Below are 24,525 nucleotides of genomic sequence, written 5' to 3'. Positions count from 1 at the left end.
GACTGTATAATTAGCCTGTCTGGAAATAATCTTATGCCCAAAAGCTCTGTGGAAAAGTGGTCATAGGAAGAAAGGTATTGGTGAAATCGCTGATTAGACTCGTGGCAAAAGTAGAGACGCGAGAAAAGCTAAAAAGGTCCTCTAGTGCAATCAGCGCCACAGAGCTTGGCTTCCTCTGACCCTTTTAAAAAGGGTTGTCCACTACTAGTACGACCCCTTCTGAACCCATATGTTTCCCCATAGTAAAATAACATCTATACTCCCCTTCCCACAATTGCAACTATGACTTTCTCTGGGTGTCTTCATTTATTTGAAGGAGGCTATAGGGATTGAGTGACATAATGTCACGCGATCCCTGGGACAGCCAGTGCTGATGGTGCTGGCATCAGAGGCGAGTACGTCTTTTTACTGGAAGGTAAAATAGGAACTGAGAAAGGGGTTCTCAGAGTCATGGACAACCCCTCTAAGAGGCCGAGAACCCTAAGCTCTGTCTTGCTGTTTGCACTGGAGGACCATATTAGTTTTACTCTCTTCTGAGAAGGGTTGTTAGTGTAGCGCACCCACCCCTTTAGTGCTTTGACATGCTTTACTACATGCAGCTATACATTTCCTTTAGTTGACTCTTGTATGAGGCCATCACTAAAAATCTCCATTGGGATAAGTGTTCATTACAGACAGGCTAATGTGTATGTATTTTTAATTACTTGCGTTATAAGGGATGTTCATTTTAGATAACCCATTGGTATATACGGTGTTCTGGATGTCCCCCAATCAGGATCCTCCTCTTGGCCAGTATATAGAGCAGTTTCAGCAAGGGCCTCTTGCCCTGGAGGACTTGCATTACACACAATCCATTGGTGTGAATGGGCACCGTGTGCTGCTTCATTTCTCTGGAGGTGCTGCTGCGGGAAGAATTAACCCTTTTTTAGGTCATCCAGACATCAGTTTTCCACGTACGAGTTTGATTTGCTGTTTTCACAGAACTCTTACCTATTCTAGTTTGTGGCTGCTCACGTGTCCGTATGTTTTTATAAAATCAATGGTTCTCACAAAATCAGAGACTTGATATGAGAAGGTTGAGACCTCCTACATGGTTCTCCCCCCCCCCCCCCCCCCTTCCTTCCACATCTGAGATTGTGATCAATCTGATGGTAAAAACTGACCCTGACCAGACCCTTGGTGGCACTGATCAGAAACTCGGCCTTTTTTTTGTGCACAAGGAAACAGGTGTCTGAATTATCACTCTACTGACAGGTTTCTCCTAAGATTATAGCTGATCGCTGTTCAGCATGAGTTTTTAGCGCATCAAGGAACCCTTCTGACAAGTAGAGATTGCCCACATTGGAAAACCCTTTTTACTGTTTTTTATTCCTTTGTTTTATTTTTCAGAAACTCAAAATGTTGTATCTTTCCTTTTTTGCAGGGACATCTCTGGAACAAAATGTGACTTTACAGTTCAAGTGCAGCTAAGGTGAAGCTCTGTCTATATTTTGGGTTTGTCTTTAGATTCCAGTGTCGACATCTAATCTTGTACCTTTCCCTATAGGTTCTGTCTGTCAGAGACCAGTTGCCCTCAAGAAGACCATTTCCCACCAAACCTGTGTGTAAAAGTCAATGGAAAACCCTGTAATCTGCCGGTAAGTGCGGCTTCTGCTCAGTGCTTGTCTTACTCCCCCTTTGTCTTCCACTTAATTTATGTTCCTACTCCTGTTACAGGGTTATCTTCCGCCAACCAAAAATGGGGTAGAACCAAAGCGACCAAGCCGACCAATCAACATTACCTCACTTGTACGACTCTCTACAACCGTTCCGAACACCATTGTGGTGTCGTGGACAGCGGAAATTGGACGTGTAAGTTAGCAGACCTGGAAGTTTTCTGTTCTAGATAGATACATAGCTTATAGTTTCATTTTTATTTTTTTAAATCCTTAAAAATTGCCTATTATTTTGGCAGGCAGTGCAGGTCCTCAGTCTCTTTTGGAGTCGATGCAGTAGTTAGAGGGGTGGTGGTGTTTGCAGCTACCTGTCCTAGGTTTGCGTTTCTTGCTCTAAAGCTGGGACTGGTTGAAACACAAAATCCATCTTAGGCCCGGGTTCAAATTAGCGTTTGCGGACTTCTTTCCTTAACTCCGCCTACTTCCGCAAGCATCGTGCGTACCTATCTTTAACATTGTGTACGCAGGGACATGCGTTGTATGCAGATGCGTCCACGTGCGTTGTTTTGACGTGCCCGCCGAACGCAACATGTTGCATTTTCTTGTGTTCGGCGGGCACGTCAAAACGACACACGAGGACGCATCCGCATACAAGGCATTTCCCTGCGTACCCAATGTTAAAGATAAGTACGCAGGACTCATGCGGAAGTAGGCGGAGCTAAGGAAAGATGTCCGCAAAACCACACTGCGGACTCAAACGCTAATGTGAACTTAGCCTTGTAAACCTTTTGATTGCTACAATCCTTTCCCACGGCATGATAAATAAGCAGGGATTCCTTCCTTTCTTTAATTAGGTCACTGGACTTCTCAGTGATCCATTTGGAGACTTCAGGATTTTTGTGCCTCTGTCCTGGGTGTTTGCAAAGAGCTTTAGGCCCGTCTGTTCTGTTTGGCTCCTGTTAGGGCACACAGCAGCCTGTGTCATAGCTATGTAATGTACTATTGTACACAAGGATGTTAATACATTGTAGGTTTGAGATGGATGTAAGAGAATGTTCTCATGGGATTAAAAAATGTAATAGAAAAATGCAAAAAAAATTATTGGAAGCCATACATTGCTAAAAAGGTTTATCCAGACTTTTTTTTTTTTTTTTTTACTATGGATCTAAGAACAGGCCAACATCATGCTGATTGACAGCCGACTCCCCACTGCCTAACTGCGGGGAGCCAGCTGTTTAATCAGTATGAGGTAAGCAGTCATGCCCTGTCAACAGAGCAGCCCTGTCGTAGAGCAGCTGACTGGCCAGCAGGAGCGGTTGGGGACCACTCGGAGCCCGCGCCAGATTTTTTAGGCCAATAGTAAAAAAAATAAATAAATAAAATGACTGTCCTGGAAAATCTTTTTAAAACAAATCAAAATGCCATATTTTTTCCTGCGTCACTACTGCAAAAGTTACATAAATTTTTAAATGGTAATTTGATATGTACCGTCCAACTGGCACCAGAAAATTACAATTTCTTTAGCATAAGACAAACTTTCTGTGGCTGCTGAAATGTATAGATTGTCATGAGACAGGTTAGTTTTGGCCTACTGATGAGCTGGTGTAGTGATGGTAATCCTGCTCCGTATGAGAGGACTTGCCGGTTCTGACATTTATTGTGTTTGGCTGAAGAGCCATTGGGGCGACATGATTGTCTGTGGGATTATGCGTGAACACCTCTTAAATCTGGACAGGATACCGCAATGCCAATGAGCCCATCCGGCTCAGGATATGCTATATACCCCTTATATCGGGAAGCGTCCAGAATCCGCAGCGCCTGTGAGTGCACAGCAAGTTTTGCTGGGAATCTGGTGATAAATCCTACACTACCTGCTTCAGGTCAGAGATTTTCACACAGCAGTGCGGCTCTCCTCTCTGTGATTTGTCAGTCAGCAGAGATGCTTAATGACGTCCCTTTTTGACCCTTCGATGTGAGCTGCGTCTTGAAATGCATAGAAACAAAAAGGGAAAAAATAGACCCAAATAGTCCTCATCATTACACGATACAGGGCTTTAAAAATGTGACCTTGTTGATAAGCTCACTAAAGTTTGTGAAACGTCCGCTTTTATTAGGCTGACATGCCTTAGAGGAGCATCTATAAGGGGACGTCCAAGGGTAGGGTTTAGGCTGTAGACATTAGGAGCTAGGAACCTCGGTCTACATGCTACTTTTGGATGTACCCATCTACCCCATGTCAGCCTAATAGAACCCATTTGCCTTTGTGCCATTATCAGTAACTGGCCATTTACCAACCAGTATGTTGAAATTACCATAACTTGTCCAAGTTACCACTAGTTTCCGTTTAAGATGATTTATAAATGAATCTATTTAGCTCCCATTGTGATGGGTCACCTCATTGGACTTCTGTGACAGTAGACCCCAATGTAGTGCCATAGTCTGCGCAGAGCCTTACCTAGTGTAATAGACACCTAGGTTCAGTAAATGTTGCGAGGATGGCTTCACTGAACTCTGGTCTTCTTGCAGAATTTTTCCCTGGCTGTATACCTGGTGAAGCAGTTGTCTTCAGCCATCTTATTACAACGACTGCGAGCGAAAGGAATCCGCAATCCAGACCATTCCAGAGCACTCAGTAAGTTGTGCATAGCGTCCTAGCGACTGCAAAGCGTATTGCCCCTTACTGCCTAAGGTGACAGGACAGACTAGATATTATACCTTTTAGGATAAAAGTTGTCTAGACCAGATGTATTAGCAAAACAGAATGCGGTTTGTCCCTATAGTTATATCTTGTGTTTGTAACGTTCTTTCTAGTTAAAGAGAAACTCACAGCTGATCCAGACAGTGAAATCGCAACCACAAGTTTACGGGTTTCTCTTCTGTGTCCGGTAAGAACGTGGGCCGTGGGCTCAGTGCTTTGGCTGCTTTGATAGCCTCTTTATTAGAACAGTTACACAAGGGAGGTCTGGGATTAGGGTTATAAGTCTGAAGTGTTCACACACAACTCCCCAGCCTGCCACCCTCTATCGGTGCCAGATCTGTTTTTTGCACGGAATATGTGCGCCTACTGTACCCACACTGCTATTACCTCCTGTCTTGTCTAGCTATAAATAACAGTACAGACTTTCTTTTTAGTCCATGTTGAGAAATAACATATGTCCATAGCTCGGGGTCTGAGCTCAAAAGTAGATGGGTCCCCTGCATGCATCCTGGCACGGCCATACCGGTGTGGGGACTGACACCTGGGAAGAACACTAGTAAAGCATGTTGTTGGTTTGCATTCCAGCTGGGAAAGATGCGTCTGACCATCCCCTGCCGATCGCTCACCTGCTCCCACCTGCAATGTTTTGATGCCACATTGTATATACAGATGAATGAGAAGAAGCCCACTTGGGTGTGTCCGGTGTGTGACAAGAAGGCTCCATATGAGCATCTAATCATTGATGGGTGAGTGTGCTACATACCTCAAAATCTGATTCTTGGGATGAGGCAGAGACGTGCCTTGGCTAGTGAGCCATTACAGAAGGTGAACGTGTGACCATCAAAGTAGCCAGAAGTCACTACCTTCCGAAACATGATTATGGTACTTAAGGCCAATTTCTACACATCCATGTTTCACTGTCTATGGACCTTGGTGCATGGATTGGCCACTTCTCCTGCCCCAAACTCCTCCACCAGCCTCATAGGCATATATCAGGTTGTCGAATTTGGGTGAGGGAACCCATAGCTGGTCCATGGTCAGACCATGAAACATGGATGCCATCCCCTCCTATTTAGGGTCGGTGTCCACTGATGGCTCAGCCACGGTACTTCTGCTTTTTCTAAATCCTATCCCCTCTGAAAGTTGTCTTGTTTCTTTTATTGTACGCTCCCCAAGTCTGAATCACTGACAACCTGCAGTGGATGTCATCTGACACCTCACATCTGACATCTTATAGTGCCTGAAAGATGCCAGATGTAATTGTACTCCCTGCAACTTTTCACAGGGGCCTTGGTGTAACCCTACTCCACATCTTGTATAACTGGCAGTCTGCTAGGTAACCTGACACTCCGCATGTAGGGTTGCGGCACCCATCCTCCACAACCAGGTACACACTTGCAGATATTTAGGTGTGTTATGTTACAAAGCATTGCCATTAGAGGGGGGCTATTTGTCATAATGTCTTTTGGCACCATCTCGGTGTTTGGTCTTTAACAAAAGATTCTCATATTTCTGAACAATTTTTTTTAAAATTTTTCATAAGTTATTTACCCTGGTGAGTAGAAGGTTGTTCACACACAGGAGATCTTCTGTTACATATAGCAATTCTGAATATTAAAGGTGTTTTCCCATCCAACAAAGTTATGGCAGACGGCTAACATATTAGTGGTTGTCTGGTCCAAACTGATAAGTCTGCAGGCGCTCTGTGTGCTGCAGACTTCTGAATCCCCCAGCACACGCACTGTGGGGTGCAAGAGTTTTTCTGGTTTCTGAGTTGGGACTGGAGGGTTGTAGGAGTTACACTTATGCCAGAGCCTGTCCAGTGTATGCGGCCTCGCACTATACACTTGTACTGAGCGAGGCCGTGTCCAAACTAGTGACGTGGCCTTGCACCATATAAGTGTATGGAGCAAGACCACACCCTGTGGGCTGACCCTGGCTGGGAGTATGCATAGCTCGTACATACCCTCCGCTCCCGGCTCAGAAACCGGTGAATGTGTGCACTGGGGGGGATTCCTAAGTCTGTAGTCGCACAGTGCCTACAGACTTATTGATTCGGACCAGACAACCCCTTTATGACCTTGGACGTATCGATACATCCAGGTTGCCTGGTTCTTACTGACTTTAGACGTATGGATACATGTAGATGATTTTTTGCACTCACCGAGGCAGTGCGCGCGATCACCCCATTGTCAGGGGATTCTGACCGTGAACACCCAGCACTCCATGGCATGAGCTGTCCACACTACTCATATCACTTTAACCACCTAAATGCTGCAATCGCAGCATTTAGTGAGCAGGCAAAGGGAAGAGAGCCCCTCTGCCTTTGGATTGGGGACCCCGTGATATCTCGGGGACTTGATGTTGTCATGATGACATCCGGGTCACCAGGCACTAGGAAGTTAATGTATATACTAGAGTATAAGCCGAACCGAGTATAAGCCTACACCCCCACCCCCCCTCCCCCCCAATTTTGCCACACAAAAAACGGGAAAACTTAATGACTCGAGTATAAGCCTAGGGTGGGAAATTCTGCATCTACTGGTAAATTTCAAAATTTAAAATAGATACCAATAAAAGTAAAATTAATTGATACATCAGTAGGTCACGTGTTTTTGATTATCCATATTGAATCAGGAGCCCCATATAATGCTCCATACAGCTTATGATGGGCTCCATATAAACATATGCCACATATAATGCTGCACAAATGTTGATTATGACCCCATAAGATGCTCCATAGACACATTTGCCCCGTTTAATGCTCCACAAATGTGGATTATGGCCCCATAAGATGCTCCATACAGATATTTGCCCCATATAATGCTGCATATGGCCCCATACCGATATTTGCCCCATATAATGCTGCACATGGCCCCATACAGATATTTGCCCCCATATCATGCTGCACATGGCCCCATAAGATGCCTCATACAGACATTTGTCCCATATAATGCTGCACATAGCCCCATAAGATGCTCCATACAGATATGTGCCCCATATAATGCTGCATATGGCCCCATACAGATATTTGCCCCATATAAAGCTGCACATGGCCCCATAAGATGCCCCATACAGACATTTGCCCCATATGCTGTTTCTGCGATTAAAAAAAAAAAAAAAAAAATTACATACTCGCCTCTCAGGTCCCCGGCACTTGCTATACTCACCTTTCCCGTTCCACCGCCGACAGCCGCTGTCTTCCCCGTCCTCTGCACTGACGTTCAGGGTGAGGGCGGCACACACTAATCGCGTCATCGCGCCCTCTGACCTGAGCGTCACTGCAGAGGACGCAGAAGACGCAGCGGCGCTGACGGTGGAATGGGGAGCAGGTGAATATCGCGCACTGCCTTATACTCACCTGTTCCTGGCACGGTCCCTGCATGTCTGTTCCCCGGCGGCAGCAGCTTCTTCCTGTAGTGAGCGGTCACATGGTACCGCTCATTACAGTAATGAATATGCGGCTCCACCCCTATGGGAGTGGAGTCGGTTCCATATTCATTATTGTAATGAGTGGTACCATGTGACCGCTCACTACAGGAAGAAGCTGCTGGCGCCAGGGAACAGATGTGCAGGGACCGCGCCAGGAGCAGGTGAGTATTATCACACATCTCCGCTCCCCCTCCCCTGCCAACCCCTGGATATGACTCGAGTATAAGCCGAGAGGGGGACTTTCAGCCCAAAAAAGTGGGCTGAAAATCTCGGCTTATACTAGAGTATATACGGTAGTTAGATCAGTCACTGCACATGATCTAACTAACTTGGGTCTGCAGCACTGATACATCATAGGTATAACAATGCTTCTGCATTGCTATACCTTACGACTGCGATCAGACTGCAGAAAGTGAAAGTCCCATGGTGGGACGAAGTAGTTAAAAAAAAAAAAAAAAAAGTACAAACGTGTAAAAATATATTGTTTAAAATCACAATGTAATAAAAAATTTTTATTGTACCCATAAATATGATGGGGAGAAAAAACAATAATGGTACACGCTTGGTATTGACGGTCTGGAATGACCCGACCTATAAAACTGACCCAGTAGCTGACCCCTTTAGTGAACACTGTAAAAAAACACTATCCTTTATCATACCGCTGAACAAAAAGTAGAACGAAACTCTATCAACAAGATGTTATTGCAGAAGACGTCATCTTGTCCTGCAAAAAACAAGCCGCCATACAGCTCCATCAGCCGAAAAAATAAGTTATAGCTCTCAAGTACAGCAATGCAAAAATATTTTTTCTATAAAGGTTTTTGTGTAAAAGAGCCAAAACATAAAAAAACCCCACGTAAATGGTGTATCACTGTCATTGTACTGACCCAAAGAATAAAGCCGCCTTATTAATTTTACCATACGCGGAACAGCCTAAAAAGAAAACCTCCTAAAACAATTCCTGAATTGTGGGTTTTTGTTATTTCTGCCTCCTAAAAATCGGATTAGAAAGTGATAGAAAAAAATATCATGAGCCTAATGGAACCAATAAAAATGTGAACTTATCCCACAATAAATAAGCCCTCACATGACATGACTCTGAAAAATTACCGTATATACTCATGTATAAACCGAGTTTTTCCAGCACATTTTTTGTGTGCTGAAAATGCCCCGCTCACCTTATTCACGAGTCATAGTCCAGAAAGCCGGTGGGGGAGGGGGAGCAGCGGCAGGAGCCGGCAGCTGTGGCTGTAACTGTGCTGCTGCTATAGAGAAATAAATATTTAATTTCTCTTATAGCGCACAGTGATGGCTACAGCTGCAGCCGCCGGCTTCCAGAAGACATCATACTCATCCTCCTCCGTGCTGTCGCAGCATCTCGTTGGTCCTGGCGCCAGCAGCTGTTCCTGTGCTTAGTGATCACGTGGCACCGCTCATTAAGGTAATGGAGGCGTGGAGCGCATATTCATTACTTTAATGAGCGGGGCCTAGTTATCGCTCAGCACAGGAAGAGCTGCTGGAAGCCGGAATGAGATGCGGAGGAGGAGGGTGAGTGTGATGTGTTTTTTTGGTTTTTTTTTTTTGTAATAGGAAGCATGCATACTGGGACTGGGGGGGAGCCATGCGTACGACGGCGGGACTGGGGGAGCCATGCATAGCAGGACAGGGATGAGGGGGACAATGCATACCCAGCTTATACTTGAGTCAGTTAGCTTACCCAGTTTTCCGTGGCAAAATTGGTTGCGTCGGCTTATACTAGAGTATAATACGGTTGTTTTGTTGTGTGGTGTTTTTTTTTTTTTTGTTTTTTTTTTTTTTTTTTTTTAAATATTCCTTGGGGCTAAAATAATAATTTTGTGGGGGGAAATGTGATTTTTTTTTTTTTTTTTTCTCTCCTTTTTGGCTTTGCTATAAACTTCTGTGAAGCAGCTGGGGTTTCAAGGTGCTCACCACTCATCTAGATACATTCCTTGAGGGGTCTAGCTTCCAAAATGTCTCATTTGTGTGTTTTATTTTTTTTTTTAATTTTTTATTTTATTTTAAACTGTTTAGTCACATCAGGGGCTCTCCAAATGAGACATGACCCTGGCAGACCATTCCATCAAAGTCTGCATTCCAAAACATCATTCCTGCTTTTTTGAGCCCTGCTGTGCACCCAAACAGTCCTTTCTACCCACATATGAGGTATTGGCATTCTCAGGAGAAATTCCACTACAAATTGTATGGTGCGATATTTCCTGTTACCGTTATAAAAATGTAATATTTTGGGGAAAAACATTTTTGTGGGGATTTTTTTTTTTCTTATGGGTTAACATTATAAACTTATATGAAGCACCTGAGGGTTCAAGGTGCTCAATACACATCTAGAGAAGTTCCCTAAGGGGTCTGAATTCCAAAATGTCACTTGGGGGTTTCCACTGTTTAGGCACATCAGGGGCTCTCCACATGGCGTCCGCTAATTATACTGGCAAATTTTGCATTCAAAAAGTCAAATAGCGCTCCTTTCCTTCCAAGCCCTGCCATGCGCCCCAACAGTGAACTTCTCCCCACTAACGGGGTATTTTCATGCTCGGGAGAAATTGTGCAACAAATATTGGGGTCCATTTTTTCCTGTTACCCTTGAGGAAAACAAAGTGGGTCTAAAGTAAACCATTTTCTGGCAAAGTTAAATGTTACATTTTTTCTTTCCACATAACAAAAATTACTGTGAAGCACCTGAAGGGTTAATAAACTTAATGAGGGGTGCAGTTTTTGGAATGGTGTCACTATTGTGTGTTTTCTTTCATATTGGTGCTTCAGTCACTTCAAATGTGAAGTGTTCCCTAAAAATGGGTTTGTAAATTGTTGGAAAAATGAGAAATCGCTGGTTAACTTTTAACCCTTATAACTTCCTAACAAAGATTTATTTATTTTTTCAAAAAATTGTGTTGATGTAAAGTAGACATGTGGGAAATGTGATATATTTTGTGTGATATATCTCTCTGATTTAAGGACATAAACATTTATTTGATATGACTTGTGATTGTGAAAATTTAGCAATTTTCAAACTTATTTTTTTACCACGAACATAAAGTACAATATGTCACAAGAAACTATCTCCAAATCGGCGGGATCCGTTGAAGCATTCCAGAGTTATAATCTCATAAAGTGACTGGTCAGAATTGAAAAAATATTGGCGCTGTTATTAACTTACAAACCACCTTGGAGGGTGAAGGGGTTACAGAAGTTATCCAATAGAAATAAATAAATTAAAATATATATATATATATATATATATATATATATATATATTAATAACTTTTTTTTTTTTTGCTTAAATCTGTGTAATTGTGTTATCACTGAACGCCATCCTCCCGGCACTCCTATCCTCTATTGGGTTATGTGAATGTCATTCCGAGGATCAATGGTGTGTGTGTGACTCAGAAGTCACTTTTACAATGTAGGCTATGTTCACATGTTGTGGTTTTGGTGCATTTTGTGTTTGCTGTTTTTGTCAGGGGGTACATTTGTCTCTTGTGCCTGATAGTGTAGTGCATAAAAAATATAAATCTGATTCATCTTCCTCAGGTGTTGGCACCAAAAACGCGGCAAAATCTGATACCTGAGTTTTTGCACTACCCATTACTTTCAGTGAGTGAAAAAACACTGAAAGTGACATGCTGCATTTTGCAATAATTGCAGCTTTGTCCGGAACAGTCAGGGAAAAAAACCAAACAAGCTGTGTGCAAGAGATTTCTGAAATCTCATAGACTTTGCTGGTACTGTGAAACGCAGCTGAAAATTAGAACAAAAAAAGCTGAAAAAATGCAAGGTGTGAACATGGCCTAAGTTTATGGACTGTCAGAATGAGGCCTCATAGCTTTACATTGTAAAAGAGACTTCTGGCTTACACACATCCCAGTGAGTCAGAATAACAAGTGACCGTAAAATGTACTGGAGCAGCACTAGAAACAGGGGAGATGACCATCAAGAAGTATACCAACACACTTTGTACACCCGTTTTTTTCATTGTTTTTCACCATCCATTAATTTTTTCAAAGGGTGAAAAATGCTGAAAGTGACTTGCTCCATTGTGCAAAAAACCATGCAAAGCAGAAAATACTGATGACAAAAAAGAGTGCGCACGAGATTTCTGAAATCTGACAGTAGTGCATATAGCTTTCTAATGAGGCTCGAGGTGCATATTTTTTTTTTTGAACAGAAAAATGGCTTAGAAAATGTGTGAAGTTATTGGAACGTAAATGAGCCTGTACCCAGGGGGCTCGCAATCTACTGTAATTTCCCTACCTCTCATCTCTTTACACTAGGGCTCCTGAAGCTGGTTAATTTGAAGCCATATATTAATGACGTTTGTGATGTAAATTTGTTTCCATACGGGTTCTGGCACTATGAAGCCTGATGCTAAAATAGTGTTTAATATTTAAAGATTATTATTTATTTATTTTTTTTATATATATGTATATTTCTAGTCTTTTCATGGAGATCCTAAAGTGTTGCACAGACTGTGATGAAATCCAGTTCAAAGAAGATGGTTCTTGGTCCCCTATGCGGGCAAAGAAAGACGTGCAGGAAGTCACAACGTCCCTAAATGGAGTAGACAGTGAGTACTTGAAGATTTTCCTTCTACGATCATTCATCATTTACAAAATTTTTTCTGAACAAACATAAATACACTGTGTTCCAAATTATTATGCACAAAGAGTTTGAGTGATAAGGTTAGAATTTTTTTGTTTGTCATTTAAACTCATTGATGGTGATGTGTGTCAGGGCTCTTTATATCACTGAAAGCAATTGCAGATACCTGTGCAAATTAGTTTGGCAGGTGTGTCCAAATAAAGGCAAGACTACTTAAGAAGGCTGTTCCACATTATTAAGCAGCCAACATTTTTTGCCAAAATGGGAAAGAAAAAGGATGTGTCGGCTGCTGAGAAGCAACAAATTGTGGAGTATTTAGGTCAAGGCATGGCTACAATCAACATTGCCAAGACACTTCATCGTGATCATCGCACAATCAAGAAGTATGTAGCTGATTCCCAGCACACACGTGTGCGTGCTAAGGAAAAATTGAGGACTCTTTCCAACAGGCAATTGCATAAGGTTGAAAGAGCAGCTGCAAAAATGCCTTGTCATAGCAGCAGACAAGTTTTTGAAGCTGCTGGTGCCTCCAACGTCCCCAGAACAACAAGATGCAGGGTCCTTCAGAGGTGCGTAAGCCATCCTGTCGACCACCTCTATCCACTGCACACAAGCAGAAACAGCTCCAGTGGGCCAAACGATACATGAAGACTGACTTCCAAACTGTTTTGTTCCAAGAGGAGTGCCGTGCAACGCTTGATGGTCCAGATGGATGGAGTGGAGGATGGCTGGTTGATGGACACCCCATGAAAACACGGCTAAGGCGCCAACAAGGAGGAGGTGGAGTAATGTTTTGAGCTGGAATCATGGGGAGAGAGATTGTCGGCCCCTTTATGATCCCTGAAGGGGTAAAGATGAACTCCATAATCTATGTGGAGTTTCTAAAAACACTTCCTGCTATGGTTCAAGAGGAAGAACCGTGCTTTCCGCAGCAAGATCATTTTTATGCATGATAATGCACCGTATCATGCTGCAAAAAACACATCTGCATCTCTGGCTGCTATGGGCATAAAAGAGGAAAATAACAATGGCTGCAATTCAAATAGGTAATTTAGAGAAAATATGAGGAAATATTATTTGCATAATTTGGAACACAGTGTACATAAAAAGCTTAAAGGAAATCTGTCAGTAGGATCAACCCTTTTAATCCATGTGTATGGTCATGTAGGTAGGCCATAGGTAACTAAGTAAAATGATACCTTGATATCTTCAATCTGATATCTTATAAAAAAAACAAACAGTGATTTCTTGGAAATATATTAAAGGGAACCTGTCACCCCCCTCAGGCGTTTGTAACTAAAAGAGCCACCTTGTGCAGCACTAATGCTGCATTCTGACAAGGTGGCTTTTAGTTATGCTCCCTGCACACGCTGAAATAAACGCTTATAAAATGTGCCCCCTCATACCGTGAAACCGTCCCGGAGGCGGGACTTTCCTTCCTAATCAGCCGCAGCACAGCCGTCACTCCGGGCCTGTGCGCGCCGGGCGACGCCACCTCTTGCAGCGTTATCGTCCCCGGCGCCTGCGCATTAAGTTTTTTTTTTTTTTTTCGGGCATGCGCAGTTGCGCTGCCCTTAGTACTTACAGCGCAGGCGCTGGGGACGATAATGCAGCAAGAGGAGGTGGCGCCCGGAGTGACTGCTGTGCTGCGTCTGATTAGGAAGGAAAGTCCCGCCTCCGGGACGGTTTGAGGGGGCACATTTTCTAAACGTTTATTTCAGTGTGTGCAGGGAGCATAACTAAAAGAGCCACCTTGTCAGAATGCAGCATTTGTGCTGCACAAAGTAGCTTTTAGTTACAAACGCCTGAGGGGGGTGAAAGGTTCCCTTTAAGATCTTTGTGCCGGACACTGATCTACATGAGAATCTGCCTACAGAGATTATTACAAATGAAAGGGAGGGTTACCAGTGTGATGTGTAATGGCCGCTCTCCTCTCCTGATCTCACTGCAGAGCTGTGTGTGATTATACCTGACACATCTGCAGGTTCCTCTCTGCTTCCAGCTTGCAGGCAGACAGTGCTGTAATACAGCAGAGCTGTGAGAGCTGCAGCAAATGAGTTTGTAAGGAGACAAAATTCAGTTCTCCTGTTCTGTGTTAGTAACTTGTCTCACACTGGTAATGATCCCTTTTTATTGTAAATAATATCTAGAGGCCGATTCTCATGCAGATCAGTGTCCGACCCATAGATTTTAACAGCTCATTTACATATTAGAAAATCCTGGATTTCTTTGGAATAAGACATCAGATCACAGATATCAGTGTATCATTTTATTCTGCTTCTTGTATGCAAATATAGAACACTTTAGGTTTTATCCCAGTATCCTTAGACTACCTCAACACATGCGGGGACTGCCTAATAGCTGCGAATCATGCAGCCACGGGGACTCCGCGATACTTGGATAACACCCGACCATGCTCTAATAACGCTGTATCCGAGCTCGCTCAACAATACCTTTTTAATTGTCTCCCTAATTTTTTTTTTTCCAATTATATAAACATAAAGATCACTCGTTGGTATGGAAGATTCTCATATTGACACTTAGCGTGGTATTACTGCAAAGTGTATGGATCCTCACTGGGATGATGGGGAAACGCATCCCTATAAGCTGTGGGATCCGTGTAACGAAAAATATCAGGGTATCACTGATATATTTGAAAATTCCTAAACCTATAGGACTCACTGAAGGGGATAGTAAAACTTATTAAATTAAATCTATAAATAACAAATATTGCATTGATCCTGTTTTTCATGTATGAACCCTAAGTGTTAAGACCTTTGAGTTCAGTAATAGCATAACACCTACCATATACAGTATATCACAAAAGTGAGTACACACCTCACATTTTTGTAAATATTTTATTTATCTTTTCAATCTTATCAGCGGTTTAGACATTCATGGCTGTTACTCAGAAGGCACTCCAAATACACTGACTACTTTATACCACGTCCGATCTTCAGTTTTGACCCATGGAAACATATATTTATGTATTTACAAATATGAGGGGTGTACCCACTTTTGTGATATACTGTATCTTTTGTCATTTTAGTGCACAGTGCATTTACTCAATTATACAGTGGATGTCCTGTGTTGTGATTTTGGGACACCCCCAACAAGGGTATTGGGATCCACTATATGATCTCTTGGCAATATTTTGTAGTGCCTCCTGACCTGTTATACTAAGAATGACGAAACGTGTTGATACTTGGACAATAAGGCTACGTTCCCACAATGAGCTAATCTGTTGTTGATGCTTGTTTTTGGTGCAAAAATGCAACATCTTACAGTTCTAGCAAAGTGGATGGGATTTCTAAATGTTATGCCCACTGTGTCACTCTTTCTTAATTCTGCACAAAGTGACCCGTGGTGTGTTTTTCAGGTCCGCAGCATGTCTATTTCTCTTGCAAGTACGTTGAATTTTCTGTCATGACTTTCCCCATAGAGTAATTTTAAAGGCGGTAAATTCACACACAAAACAATGCAAATGCATTTCCGTTGCGGAAACGCATCAAAAACGCATGTAATCCGCACCCAAGTATAGCAATAATGGTTTTTTTAAACCCCTTTCTAACTTTGGGTGTAATAATCCGTCTGTGACCATGGACGAATCATTGTGTCCACACGATCGCTCGCGCACACGGGTTGCGTGTGGGCGATCGTCGCTGGGTGTTTGCTGATTCTAACAGCTGACACCCAGCACGAAGTGCCAGTAACGGTCACGCACCGCTCCTGGCACTTTAACCCCCGAAATGCTGCAATCAAATGAGATCCCCCCCCGGCATGACGCAGGATCCTGATCGTTGCTATGGTGACCTGATGTCATCATGACGTCTGGGTCACCAGAGCTAGGAAACTTGCTGATCATGCTCAGTGCATGATCAGCAAGTTTCCTTATCAGTGCAGCGCTGATAGTTTATACAGCATGGGGGGATGTGACGGCAGCGAAGCATAAAAGCCCATATAAATCTGGTATCACTGTAATCGCACCGACCCAAAGAATAAAGTCGCCTAATCACATTACTGCACCAGGAATGGCGTAAAAAAATAAATAAAACCAATTCTTCACCTGCTGTTTTTTTTTTTTCATTCTGCCTCCCAAAGATCGAAGTGATGCCCAGCGCACATTTATCCTGCGCTGAGCACCTGCATCGGGGTTTCCGTGTAAATCTCTGAAATATGTGAATCAGACAGAACCCCGGTAGAAGATTCTCTATAATGAGGCAGATGGAGGCACTGTGGATGCGGTCTGACCTGTGATCCAGCGGTGTCCCGTCTTTTTAGGATTGCATAAAAGTGCCGTCGGCCAGTTTTGTGCACTTCTTCTGAAAATAAACACTACAGAACAGAGGCCGGGCGGAGTCTAGAGTAACTCTGCTGCCTCAGTGAATGGATCCCTTGGGGGAAATTCCAAAGTAAGTGCTCAGCGTAGAGCGCCGGATAACTGTGATTCAAAATGTTATGTAAAATGTTCGAGAAGCTTCAACTCAATCCACACAAAAAAAGCAAGTCCCCACTCAGGTCTGTCATCTGCTAACAGAAATATAGGGGGCTTCCATGTTACTGGTAGCACAAAGGCTCTGGAAAAGCAAAAAGGCTCCTCACCCGCCAAAAGAAATTCAGCAAATTCTCAACTCTCAAACCCAAATGCCCCCTTCCCTTGTGAGCCCCACAGTGTGTCTAAACCACATATTGCGTCCACTTTTGGCATTTCTGTAGTGATGAGAGCACGCCTAACTTATGGGTGCATGTCTCCAGAAGCATGAGCTGGGCATAACTAATGTTCTGGCCACTTACAGCGTACTGGTCACTACAAACAGCAGTTTGCAATTTTCACTCGGCAGCGTTCATTGCTGCTTGTTTCTGGAAAAGCGCTAGTCAAAATTGTCACTACACCTGTAGATAAATTCCCCAAGGGGTATTGTTTCCAAAATGGGGGGGATTCTGCTCTTCTAGCAATTGGGGGCACTCTGTATGTGGAGTCTGCAAACTGTTATATGAAAATCTGCTCTCCAGGAGCAAATAGCGCTCCGTTCCTCCCAAGTCTCTCCGTATGGCTAAGTAGTACTGTACAGCCGCATATGGGGTATTGCCACATTCAGCAGAAATTGTGGGACAAACTTTGGTGCCATTTTTACCCACTCCTTGTGTGAAAATGTAAAATCTGGGGCTAAAACTAAATTTTGCTGGTAAAAATGTAGTTATTTGGTCTTCACTGCCCAATGGTATAAAATTCTGTTGACACACCCGTGGTGTCAATATGATCACTGCACCCCTAGATTAATTCATTGAGAGATGTAGTTTGTAAAACGGGGTCACTTATGGGGGGTTCTGCTGTTCTGGCACCTCATGGGCTCTCCCTGTGGGTCATGACACCTGCAAACCATAACCGTTAAATCTGGCGCTCCTTGCCTTCTGAGCTTTGCATTGTGCCTGAAAAATATTTCCCGATTACGGTACATGTGGGATATTGGTGCTGTCAGGAAAAAAATGGACCTCAGTTTGTTGTGTAAAAAAAAAAAAAAAATCCTATTAATCCTTAAAAGAATTAAAAACTTGGGGCTAAAACATTTTAGTGGTAAAAATTAATTTTATTCTTTCTTCACCGCTCAATGGTATACAATTCTGTGAGGCACATGTGGTGTCAGTGATCACTGCACCCCTAGATGAATTCATTGGGGAGTGTAGTTTGTAAAATGAGTTTACATATGGGGGGTTTCTGTTGTTCTGGCACCTCAGGGGCTCTGCCAATGTGACATGGCACCCGCAAACCATTCCAACAAAATCTGAACTCCAATAAGGCGCCTCTTTCCTTCTGAGCTTTGCACTGTGCCTCAACATTAGTATTCCCCTAATTAGTATTCCCTAGGAGAAACTGCACTATACAGTTTGTTGTGCAATTTCTCCTGTTACCCTCATTTAAATGCAAAATTTGGGTCCAGAATAACATTTTTGTGGGGGGAAATATATATATATTTTTTTTCACGACTCAATGTTATAAACTTCTGTGAAGCACCTTGGGGGTTCAAGGTGCTCACCACGCATCTAAGTACATTCCTTGAGGGGTCTAGTTTCCACGATCGGGTCACTTGTGGGGTATTTTCACTGTTTAGGCACATCAGGGGCTCTACAAATTTGACATGGCATCCGCAAGTTGTTACGAATTTTGCATTCAAAAAGTCAAATGGCGCGCTTTCCCTTCCAAACTCTCCTGTGCACCCAATCAGTGGTTTTGTCCCTCATATGGGTTATTGGCTTACTCAGGAGAAATTGCACCATACAATTTGTTGTGCAATTTCTCCAGTTACCCTTATGTTTTTTCATATTTGTGGGGAAAGTTAGCTTTTTTCTTTATGGCTGAACGTTATAAACTTCAGTGAAGCGCCAGTGGGTTTAGTGTGCTCACCCCACACCTTAGATCAGTCCCCTGAGGGGTCTAGTTTCCAAAATGTTGTCACTTGTGGGGTATTTTCCCTGTTTAGGCACATCCAGAGGCTCTCCAAACACGACATGGCATCCGCCAATTGTTCCAGCAAATTTTGCATTCAAAAAGTCACATGGAGCGCTTTCCCTTCCGAGCTCTGCTGTGCACCCAAACAGTGGTTTTCTCCCTCATATGGAGTATCGGCATTCTCAGGACAAAGAGCACAAAACGTTTTGGGGTACATTTTTTCCTGTTACCCTTGTCAAAAAAAAAAAGGATCTAAAGTCAATTTTTTTGTGGGGGGGAAAAAAAAAAAGTTAAACGTTAATTTTATTTAATTTTTTTTTCAAAAAATTCCTGTGAAGCACCTAAAAGATTAATAAACTAATTTAATGTGCTTTTGAGCACCTTGAGGGGTGCAGTTTTTATAATGGTGTCACTTTTGGGTATTTTCTGCCATGTAGACCCCTCCAAGTGTCTTCAAATGAGAGGTAGTCACTTTAAGGAAAAAAAAAATGGTCTTGTAAATTTTGCTGGAAAAACGAAAAATTGCTGGTCAATTTTTAATCCTTATAACTTCCTAACAAAAAAATTGTTTCCAAAATTGTACTTAAGTAAAGTAGACATGTGACAAATGTTATTTATTGACTACCGTATATAATCAAGTATAAGCCGAGGCACCTAATTTTACCACAAGAACAGGGAAAACTTATTGACTTAAGTATAAGCCTAGGGTGGGAAATGCAGCAGCTACTGGTAAATGCTCCACAAAGTTGATGGGCCCCATAAGATGCTCCATACAAAATACACCCCATATAATGCTCCATAAAGTTCAAGATGGGACCCATAAGATGCCCTATATAATGCTCAACAGTTCATGCTGATCCCCCATATACCGTATATTGCTTCTGCTGCAAAAAAAAAATAAAAAAAAAATGAAATACTCGCCTCTCGACGCTGACCCCTGCCTCTCAGCATCCCCATCTCTCTCAGTACTGACTGTTCAGGCAGAGGACGCACACTAATCACATCATCGCGACCTCTGACTTGAACGGCACAGTCAGAGGACCCGTAAGACATCGCAGCAGTGGAGCGGGGCGAGGTGAATATCGTGAATACCGGTTGCCTGAGCAAGCGGCAGCACAGGCACCTGCCCCGTAGCATGCTGCCGGTGTCCCTGCATGCTCAGGACCCCAGCACTAACGCCGGCCGTCGGCTCTCAGCCGTCACCTGAACACTCTCAGAGGCTGCCAGCACTCACAGATGACTAGGAGAGATCGGGGAACAGTTGCACTGCAGCGAAGAACAAGTGGGACTGTGACTCATGTATAAGCTGAGGGGGGGTCTTTCTCAGCAAAAAAAAGTACTGAAAAACTTTGCTTATACACGAGTATATACGGTATTTTGTGTGACATAACTCACTGATTTAAAGGCATGAAAATTCAAAGTTGTAAAATAGCAACATTTTTGCCAAATTTCCATTCCTTCCCCCCCCCCCCCCCCCCCCCAAAAAAAAAAAAACAAAAACAAAAAAAAAAAACGCAAGTCGTGCTGAAGAAATGTTACTGCTATCATGAAGTACAATATGTCACGAGAAAACAATCTCTGGATCGGTTGAAGCGTTCCAGAGTTATTACTTCATAAGGTGACCGTGGTCAGAATTGTAAAAATTGGCCCCGTCATTAAGTACCAAATTGGCTCTGTCACTAAGGGGTTTAAAAATAAGGGTTGATAGTCTATTTTTTATTAACAAAATGAATCAAAAGATAACTAAATCAAATCAATATTTGGTGTGACCACTTTTTGCCTTCAAAACAGCATCAATTCTTCAAGATACACTTTGGGGGAACTTGGCAGAGAGGTTTTATCAAACCTCTTGGAGAACTAACCACATAGCTTCTGAAGGTGAAGTCTTGCACATATCCGTCTGTCTCCAAGTAATCCCAGACAGGCGCAATGGTTAACATCAAAAACGCACCAAAAGCTCATTGTCAGAACATAGCATTAGGGTTTTCGTTTTGGTAGTCTTGTCATTTCCTGAGTTTATACCAAGATTTGAGTTACCTGAGTGCACTTTTGTTGGATGTCATTTTTGGGTTACTTAATTTATTAATAAAAGTTAAGTTTTATTGTCCTAATGAAGTCAGTCCCAACTCTCTGGTTCCATGGAGACCCTTAGATGGAAAACAATTTGACCAGATTCCTCTGCAGTGCGACCCTCTATGGTAACCTGCATTTTGACATCGTATAACACAAATGAAAGCACGTGGTCTTTTGAATACATGTAATGGGTTGAAGGGAACCCGACGGCAGATCCATGCTGCCCAGTCCATGGGCAACGTGTAGCAGACACTGGCACTGCGATCTCAGCCTGGTGTGTTGTGGCTCTGAACCGCTTCTGAATTTCAGATAAAACCTGCTTGAAATGCTTCTCCCACCAGTTTCCCCTGAAGTAATGGGGCTCTCCCTAGCGAGCAGGGGGAAGACGCTGGCTACTGCCCCTTTTGACTAGTCACGCTTTCGGCTTGGTCCCCAGCTGCTTTTAAGGTATTGTTTCTCTGGAATGTTTGACTCGAACACATGTGGCTAAGATCATGTAGCCAGTGCCTGATGTTGCCCGTGGATTGGGCAGCATGTATCTGCTTCTGAGTTCCCATTAACCGATTACATGTATTCAAAAGACCACTCTCTTTCAGTTGTGATAAACCATGTCAAAGATGCAGGTTACTTTAGATCAGTGTTCCCCAAGCTCCAGTCCTCAGGGCCCACAGCAGATCACGTTTTCAGGATTTCTGTAGTATTGCACCAGTAATGGAATTATCAAGGCATCAGGAATTGCCACGGTCTCGGACACCTGTGCAATACTACAGAGATTCTGAAAACCTGATCTGTTGGGGGCTCTCAGGACTGGAGTTGGGTTAGCACTGCTGTAGAGGGCCGCACTGCAGATGAATTTCGGCAAATTGTTCTCTGAACAGCAGCATTCCCAGCCCACCTGGCAGCACAAGGAGCTGCCCCAGCAGTGCATTTTTTTTGTTCTCCATAATGGCATGGAACATGCACAGATCAGAATGATGGCATATTAGCCAAATGCTGTCCCTTTCAGATGATCTAATCACATTATATACCAATCACATTTTGTATAGATTCTTTAATAAATACTGGCACTTTGAATCAAGAAGCTAAACTCGAGATGATGAACCAAGTCCGCTCTCTACTTTTGCTGCCTCCATATTTTATCCATGACCGTGCGTTCTCTGTTGCAGGCGGGTGTATCAGCAGTACAGTAGATCACCAGATGTCCCCTAGTCAGCCTTCCAATAAAAGCAAGAAAGTCGAGGTTATTGACCTGACGATAGACAGCTCTTCCGATGAGGAAGAGGAGGAACCTTGCGCTAAAAGGAGCTGTCCATCTATTACTCCTGCTTCACCATTAAGTAACAAGGGGTGAGTATATATCAGGAGTTCATTCTTTTCCCCATGAGGTCGCTATCTGCTCTCTTTGTACCTACAGATGTTGTTTTCAGTCTTATTGGATCTTATTCCTTTTTCTCTAGTTTGATGAGTTTGCCTCACCAAGCGTCTCCTATATCTCGAACACCCAGTCTGCCAGCTGTAGACTCCACGTATATGAATACCCCCCTCATTCAGGACTACCGGCATCCCTTCCATATGACACCGATGCCTTATGACCTGCAAGGTAGGAGTCATCCTTACCCTGTTCTTCCAGTCATTGCACAGGAGATCCAGTTTGACCAGTTGGTTCAGGTTCTACATGCTCATTCATGTGGACGCTGCAGATTATTTCTGACCAGTGTAGAAATCTCCAGTGCTGGGCAGCCAATCGTTTACTAAAGTGTTTTTTTTGTTTTGTTTTTTTTTCCCCCTATTGACCTATATTATAACACCTCTTTTCTTCACAGGACTGGATTTCTTTCCGTTCCTATCTGGAGATAATCAAGTGAGTGTAAACATTTTTCCTTTAACAATTCTACCTTTTCCTCTTTCCTTTGTTGCTGCTTTTATGTTACCATTCCCATCATTTTCTCCCGTAGTACTTTTTTTTTTTTTTTTTTGTCACCCTAATTTTTCAACTATTTTTCCTTTAGCATTACAACACCTCCCTTTTGGCTGCCGCAGCAGCTGCTGCCTCTGAAGAACCAGACCTGCTCCATTCGTCACGCTTTTTCCCATATACAACTTCTCAAATCTTTCTGGACCAGCTTACTGCAGGGGCGAGCGCCTCCCTTCCCGCAACCAACGGAAGCAACAGTGGCAGTAACAGCAGCTTGGTCTCCTCGAACAGCCTGCGCGAGAACCACAATGCAGCAAGCCGAGGACCAGCAGACAGCTCTTCTCTCTATGGCATAATCCCAGATGTCATCTCCTTGGACTGATCCACAGACAAGCACACTCGGGTGGGATTTGAACCCCCTCGTTTGTCACCCAATTCCTTTATTTTATTTTTTAAGGAAATGTTTAACAAATCACAAAGGACATGTACAGAGAACAGAACTATATTTTCAGTTTTACTTTTGTATATAAACCGAAAACTTTACTCATCCCTCACCCTAACAGAACAGAGTTATGGACCCACCTCCACCCCTGCACTTGCTCTTTTTGTTTTTGGTTTTCCAGCTGGATCCAGGAGACAGACTCTTATTCTGGAGCCCTCCTTTTAGCACAGTTGGTTCCTCCTTGTATTACCTGGCTTCACAGCATTAGCCATTTCTGAACCATATAGATCAGACATAGCATTGGTTTGATTGTCACTGTTCCAGAATGATTGATGCAAGCACCCGACTCGTACAATCTCCATTTCTGAGTCAAAGCTGCAGTGATCACTTGTTTAGTTTCTTTTCTGCACATGTATCTTGTATTTATTGGATCTTGTTGAAGTCTGTAGCAGTACAAATGAGAGTCCTAACCTGGCCTTTTTTCTAGGCAGTATTGCAAGGCCTTGGAGTGGGGGAAAGTCATCTTATTGGTGTTTGCCGCCAAATGAACACTGCAAAACAAAGCCCTTCTGTTCCCATCAGCGCTGGGAGACATTCGAAGGCTCTAAGTTACATTTCTCTAAACTATCCATTTGGAGACAGGAAAAAAAAATAAAAGCCTATTTCTCTTTGAGCAGCCGGCATTGGTAACCTAGAGCTAGGGTTGCACAGACATTGATAACGTTGCTTATCCCACTACTAGTGTTCCTTTATTACTCTACCAGCAGGTCCAGCATTGCAGAAGCCTCAATTCTGTATTTACAAGTCAAAAGGCTGGAAAGAGGTGAGATCCAGGTGAGAAGAAAAATGGCCTGCACCTGTATAATGGGAATGTATACGGGCGCCGACTAACAAGAGTAGCTATGAATGCTTATTTCTACTGTTTGTTACAAGAATAGAAGGACCTCTCCTTAGGAGCAGCTTCACAGTGGTGGTGGGAGGCTGCAGTTACGCTATGTAATCCCAGAGAATTGGGCATTTGCCGATCATGACATCTTATCGCAAAAGTGTGTACCTGTGAAATTCCCAAAACTGAACAAATTGTATTTTTCTATTTGTATTTACACCCCTATAGGTTATACAAGCTCCTTGAGTAACATTGTTCATTAGAGGATCTTTCATTCTACATCAGTTGGCCTGTATAATGAAAGCGATCTTGCATTAAGTATTTATTTGGGTGGTTCCTGA

General features: G+C 43.1%; 1 protein-coding gene across 5 annotated transcripts in view; it reads left to right on the top strand.

Annotated features, from left to right (window-relative positions):
* Positions 1-23,971, top strand: part of PIAS1 (protein inhibitor of activated STAT 1) — a 97,417-nt gene extending 73,446 nt beyond the window's left edge. For all 5 annotated transcript variants that reach the window (XM_077263245.1, XM_077263247.1, XM_077263243.1 and 2 more), the window contains 11 exons: positions 1,424-1,471; positions 1,547-1,637; positions 1,717-1,851; positions 4,182-4,287; positions 4,467-4,540; positions 4,939-5,099; positions 12,255-12,385; positions 22,108-22,288; positions 22,399-22,541; positions 22,765-22,802; positions 22,951-23,971. In XM_077263245.1, the coding sequence (XP_077119360.1) occupies positions 1,424-1,471; positions 1,547-1,637; positions 1,717-1,851; positions 4,182-4,287; positions 4,467-4,540; positions 4,939-5,099; positions 12,255-12,385; positions 22,108-22,288; positions 22,399-22,541; positions 22,765-22,802; positions 22,951-23,238 (1,396 nt within the window). In that variant the 3' untranslated portion in view covers positions 23,239-23,971. The remainder of the gene's footprint in view (positions 1-1,423; positions 1,472-1,546; positions 1,638-1,716; positions 1,852-4,181; positions 4,288-4,466; positions 4,541-4,938; positions 5,100-12,254; positions 12,386-22,107; positions 22,289-22,398; positions 22,542-22,764; positions 22,803-22,950) is intronic.
* Positions 23,972-24,525: the final 554 nt, after the last annotated feature.

Source organism: Ranitomeya variabilis, chromosome 5, assembly GCF_051348905.1.
Source record: "Ranitomeya variabilis isolate aRanVar5 chromosome 5, aRanVar5.hap1, whole genome shotgun sequence".
In the NCBI taxonomy this organism is placed as follows: domain Eukaryota; kingdom Metazoa; phylum Chordata; class Amphibia; order Anura; family Dendrobatidae; genus Ranitomeya; species Ranitomeya variabilis.
The sequence above is the reverse complement of the archived record's forward strand: the minus strand, read 5'-3'. Positions and strand labels throughout refer to the sequence as shown.